This window comes from Oryza sativa, chromosome 10 (assembly GCF_034140825.1).
Source record: "Oryza sativa Japonica Group chromosome 10, ASM3414082v1".
Lineage (NCBI taxonomy): Eukaryota > Viridiplantae > Streptophyta > Magnoliopsida > Poales > Poaceae > Oryza > Oryza sativa.
This window is the reverse complement of record NC_089044.1, coordinates 3,324,095-3,330,501: the sequence shown is the minus strand read 5'-3', so window position 1 is coordinate 3,330,501 and position 6,407 is coordinate 3,324,095. Positions and strand designations below refer to the sequence as shown.

Here is a 6,407-nt window from a genome sequence, read left to right as displayed (position 1 = left end):
ATATGAGAGCAACCATGGATCAAGATCCTAGACTAACCGAACATGCCGGAGGCATATTTACCATGCTACCCCTGAAAGGAATGCCTGTAGTGCAACGATTTCCCGATCTGTTTCTAGAAGATTTACCTGGGATGCCACCAGATCGTGACATAGAGTTCATTATTGATCTGATACCCGGAACTGCTCCCATATCCAAGAGACCTTATCGGATGCCAGTCAATGAGTTGGAGGAACTTAAAAAGCAAATCAGAGAATTGCAAGAAAAGGGATTTGTACGCCCCAGTTCGTCACCTTGGGGAGCCCCAGTGCTATTCGTCAAGAAGAAAGATGGTAGCATGAGGATGTGTGTAGACTACCGTTCACTAAACGAAGTAACTATCAAGAACAAGTATCCACTACCATGGATTGATGATCTTTTTGATCAACTCAAAGGAGCTAAGGTGTTCTCTAAGATTGACCTTCGATCAGGATACCACCAATTGAAAATTAGGACCGGGGATATACCCAAGACCGCGTTTTCAACACGCTATGGATTGTATGAGTTCACAGTAATGTCGTTTGGGTTAACCAACGCCCCGGCATACTTTATGAATCTTATGAACAAAGTGTTCATGGATTACTTGGACAAATTTGTGGTAGTATTCATTGATGATATTCTAATCTACTCCAAAGATGAGGACGAACATGCGGAACACTTGCGATTGGTACTCGAGAAACTTCGGAAGCATAAATTATATGCAAAGTTTAGTAAATGTGAGTTCTGGTTAAAAGAAGTCGCTTTTCTAGGCCACGTAATCTCAGCCGGTGGAGTAGCAATGGATCCTGCTAAAGTTGAGGCCGTTACGGAATGGAAAGCACCCAAATTTGTGACTGAAATTCGGAGTTTTATAGGCTTAGCCGGATACTACCGAAGGTTTATTGAAGGATTCTCTAAGATAGCCCGACCAATGACACAACTACTCAAGAAGGAAAAGAAGTTTGTGTGGTTAGAACAGTGTCAGGAAAGCTTTGAGCAGCTCAAAGAAAAGCTGACCTCGTCGCCTATTTTAGTTCTTCCGGACATCTGGAAAGACTTTGTTATATATTGTGATGCATCAAGGCAGGGACTAGGAGGAGTACTGATGCAGGACGGAAAGGTTGTGGCCTATGCATCACGACAATTGCGACCACATGAGGAAAACTACCCTACCCATGACCTAGAACTCGCAGCTGTGGTTCATGCGCTAAATATTTGGAGACACTATTTGATTGGAAACCATTGCGATATCTACACTGACCACAAGAGTCTGAAGTATATTTTCACCCAGTCAGATCTCAACTTGAGGCAAAGGCGATGGCTGGAATTAATCAAGGACTATGATCTAGAGGTTCACTATCACCCCGGCAAGGCCAACGTTGTGGCCGACGCTTTGAGTCGGAAGAGCCATTGCAATCATCTGAGGACGGAAGGGATGGCTCCTGAGCTTAAGGAGGAAATAGCCCAACTAAACCTACATATGGTACCTCATGGACAGATAAACAACCTGGACATTCAACCTCTTTTGAGAACCCAAATAGAAGAGGCCCAGAAGGACAACGAGGAAATCCGAGAGGTGAAGGAACGTCTAGTTGCAGGATTTGCAAAGGAATTTTCAACCGACGAGAAGGATGTCCTATGGTATAAAAAGAGGATTTATGTACCTGAACAGGGTGGACTGAGAGGATTAATTCTAAAGGAAGCTCACAAATCAGCATATTCATTACACCCCGGAAGTACGAAGATGTACCAGGATCTGAAGGAAGGATACTGGTGGCCCAACATGAAGAGAGATGTGGCAGAATACGTAGCACTCTGTGACGTGTGCCAAAAGGTGAAGGCTGAGCATCAGCGACCGGCAGGTTTGCTGCAACCCCTTAGGATTCCCGAGTGGAAATGGGATGAGATAGGTATGGATTTTATTGTTGGATTGCCCAAGACCGCAACAGGGTACGATTCCATCTGGGTGATTGTGGATCGACTCACCAAGACGGCAAGATTCATCCCCGTCAAGACAAACTATAACAGTGCTAAACTCACCGAGTTGTACATGACCAGGATAGTGTGTCTTCATGGTGTACCTAAGAGGATTATATCTGATCGAGGCACACAGTTTACCTCGTATTTCTGGGAGAAAGTACATGAAGCCCTAGGAAGTTACCTTGCGTTTAGCACAGCTTATCATCCACAGACAGATGGCCAGACGGAGAGAACCAACCAGGTTTTGGAGGACATGCTGAGAGTTTGTGCAATGGATTTTAGCAAAGACTGGGAGAGATGTTTGCCCTACGCCGAATTCTCCTACAACAACAGTTTCCAAGCGAGCCTAAAGATGTCGCCAAATGAGGCATTATTTGGTCGACGATGTCGTACCCCACTAATGTGGACCGAGACAGGTGAACGGGCGATATTTGGACTTGACATTATCAAAGAAGCCGAAGAAAAGGTTCGCCTGATTCGAGACCATCTAAAAGTGGCACAATCACGACAGAAGAGTTACGCCGACACCCGAAGAAGAAACCTGGAATTGAAGGAAGGAGACTACGTTTATCTAAAGGTTTCTCCGATGAGGGGAACGAAAAGGTTTAAGGTCAAAGGAAAACTAGCGCCAAGATATGTGAGACCTTTTCAAATCACGGCTAGACGAGGAGAAGTTGCATACCAGTTACAGCTACCAGAAAATATCGCCGATGTGCACCCAGTCTTTCATGTGTCTCAGTTAAAGAAGTGCTTGCGAGTGCCGGAAGAACAAGCTACGTTGGAAGAAATTCATATCAGCAATGATCTCACGTATCCAGAACACCTAGTCCGGATATTGGATGAAGCTAAAAAGAAGACTAGAACCAAAGTGTGGCGTATGTACAAAGTACAATGGAGTAATCACACTGAGGATGAAGCCACTTGGGAAAGCGAAGAATTCTTGAAGACAGAATACCCCCACCTATTCGAAAACCTGTAAGAAATCTCGGGACGAGATTTATTTAAGGGGGTAGGTTTGTAACACCCTGAAAATTTGACCAATAAAAACAAAACTCTAAAAATACGGGCCTTCGAAAACTTTTAAATTAATTGCATCATGCCGATCTTATTCGCCTATTTTATTTGGATTTGATTTCGAAGTTCATTAATCGTGAGTAAAGAATAGTTAATTAGGAATAAACCCTAGAAGTAAATTGGTAAAATAAATATAACTTAAAATAAAGATTAGGTGTGGATAGAAATAAATAAAATATTATCACGATCATATTTGTATCAATTAAATTTAAATGCGATGGAATAAGAATTAACCCTAATTAAAAATTCAAATAAATTATATAAATAAAATATGAGTAATATTAATCTAGGGTGAATTCATTAGTTGAGATAACACAAATATTGAGAAAAATTCATATATGCAAAAATTAGAAATTGTGGAACCAAATTTATATAAGAAATAGACTAAAATGAGAAAAATAGGAAAAAGACACTGTTCATTGCACTCTAGGTGCTCGATGTGGTTCTGTAGCCCTGCCCCTCCTCCATCGCCTGTCCCTAGCCGCCCCGAGCCGTGCCGACGTCACCATCGCCGCCTGCCGTCGCGTCACCGTCATGTGCATTGTTGCTGTGGTGGCTTGTTGAGTACGATTGGTACTCACCCTTGCAATATACAAACTTAATCAGTGGTCGGAGATGAAGCTTCGGAGGATCCCTATGCTTACTACCAGGATGGTGATGAAGACGATGGCGCTCAGTAGGTCTTAGTTACGGTCGTTGCCTGTGGCAATGGCGTGCCGCTGCCTTAACTCCGCTGCCTTACCTACTTCTGTTTTTGGAATGTATTCCGGACCACTTGGTCCGATGATTTAAGACTATGCCTGCGGGCTTATGATGTAATAATTCGTTCTAGACACTCGTGTATGTGCACTTGGTATTTCAGCTATGAATTCGTGTGTACCAGACTACTTGATCCAGGGAAATGGTACTGTTTACACGATTGATTTCTGTTATAAAAACGGGGGTCCACACTTACCCAATCGGTGCCCAACCGTATCATTACAGATAACGACACCCAGTTCACCAGTGAACTTTTCGGCGACTATTGCGACGACATGGGCATCAAGCTGTGCTTTGCCTCGCCTACCCACCCCAAGAGCAACGGCCAAGTCGAGCGAGCCAACGCCGAAATCTTCAAAGGACTCAAGACCAAGACGTACAACGTCCTGAAGAAGCACGGGGATTCATGGCTCGAGGAACTGCCCGCCGTGCTGTGGGCGAATCGGACCACTCGAAGTCGCGCCCCGGGGGAAACACCCTTTTTCCTGGTGCATGGCACCGAGGCGGTCCTACCTTCGGAGCTTTCCCTGGGTTTGCCACGCGTCACGCTGTACGATGAGGCCAACCAGGATGATCTTTGCCACGACGACCTCGACTATTTAGAAGAGCGGAGAAGGTGCGCGGCCCTGCGAGCGGTGCGCTACCAGCAAAGCCTGTGGCGCTACCATCAGCGCCACGTCCGGGCCCGATCACTGCAAGTCGGCGATCTCGTCTTGCGCCGCGTACAGTCGCGCTTGGGGCTGAGCAAGCTCTCATCAATGTGGGAAGGGCCATACAAAGTGATCGGCGTTCCCCAGCTGGGCTCCGTTCGGCTAACCACGGAGGACGGCACGGCGTTGCCTAACCCCTAGAATATCAAACACCTCCGCCGTTTCTATCCATAGAGTCGCGCGTCTTTTGCTTTCTTGGAACTCAGGCCAAGCCCCACGCTACCACTGTTAAATATGTTGTATCTTTTGTCACGACCAGAATTAACCCAACGGGCGTTCCTTACGTGCGTGTATTATTCCTTGTCCCAGGAGGCAAGGTACACCAAAAGTTGATACATTTCAGAGTTTATCAAGCGGAAGCGTAAATAGTTAATTTATTACATGGGCGGCGAAGGCCCAGCACACACAAAGACAAACGGGAAACAGCAGAAGACTAGGGCGACGACCACAGGCGCTTGACGGCAGGCACGAGCTAGACACCAAAGCCTTCATCTTCCAGGGGCTCCTCTTCTGGGTTTGGGAAAAATTGAGCAAGACTGAGTACAACCACCGTACTCAACAAGACACACCCACAAGTGCAGGATAAATGCAAGGGAGTACAAGGGGGTTATAATATAAAGGGTTAGGGTTTGCAGCAAACAGCATTAAAAGACACTTAGTTGCTCAAAGCTATTTTGTAAACACGATTCCAGAGCTATACAATATTATTAATCAAGGCCGTGAACCCACATGAACCAGCCTTAACCCAAGGCCTACGATGATTCAGACCGAACTGGCGACCCGACCATGGGTCCCAGCTCGTCCCAAGCCAACCCAGGCCAACCATTCCATATTTTAATTGTTAAGCAAGTTTTAAGAATTAAAACACTAACTTGGGTACATTGCTCGGCTTGCCCATAACTGAGGGCGCGGCTATTCGAATAGATTATACTCTGATCAGAGGTGTACATCTGTCACGCCCGGAATTTCTATCCAAAATTCCAAACGCTTACATGTGTGTGAACCCTCGTCGAGGAATCAGCCGAGGCACACAATAACAAATTGATAATAGAGTACAATTATTACTCTAATTAATAAGCGAATAAAATGTCATTACAGAGGTAGATAGTTTCTCTCAAACAATAAAGATCTAAGCAGCGGAAAAAAAAGATAAACGGCGCAGACGGCTCCACTCCACAGGCAGCTTGACCAAGGCTACACCTAATCCTCCACACCATCAGCCTCATTGAAGAACTCCTCCTCTGATGAATGATTGCAAGGTGAGTATATGACATACTCAGCAAGCCACGCAGCAAATATGCAAGTGCACAGGATAACAAAGGATGGCATAGTAGGGTTTCATTTGCAAAAGCAGCATTTAGCAAACATTTCAGAATTTAATAAAACAGTTAAGTATTAAACAATATTAATCCAACGCTATACAACATACCCTGTTGTATAGGCCCAACCATTCTGAACAACCATCCCGGCTGCACAGTTCTATCTCCAAACCAGGAATGTACCATTCCAAACCAGGAGCTAATCAAATTATTACCAATTATAGCATCATTTACTATGGTGACAAGTGTGAAACTAATCACGAAAGACATTGTTAGACCCGCTCATAACCGCGGGCACGGCTATTCGAATAGTTTTACTCTGATCAGAGGTGTACCACTGTACCCACAAGACACAACCCCACATCATGTCACCATGTGCCTCAATACAACCACGGTATCTCGGAAAGGAGTTGTGACAATACCCCTTATACAACACAATCCACTGCAGCGCACCTTCCTGGATCATAATCACCCCCTTATAAACAAGGCATGGCTAAAAGGGCATATAAACTTTTCCCAAATATCCATTTAAAGAGCATATAAACTTCA

General features: G+C 44.9%; 1 protein-coding gene across 1 annotated transcript; it reads left to right on the top strand.

The window, feature by feature from the left end:
- Nucleotides 1–4,104: 4,104 nt before the first annotated feature.
- On the top strand, nt 4,105–4,680 carry LOC107279046 (uncharacterized). The gene has a single exon (XM_015758042.1). It carries the CDS (start codon nt 4,105–4,107, stop codon nt 4,678–4,680), a length of 576 nt encoding a protein of 191 aa, XP_015613528.1.
- The last annotated feature ends 1,727 nt before the right edge of the window (nt 4,681–6,407 follow it).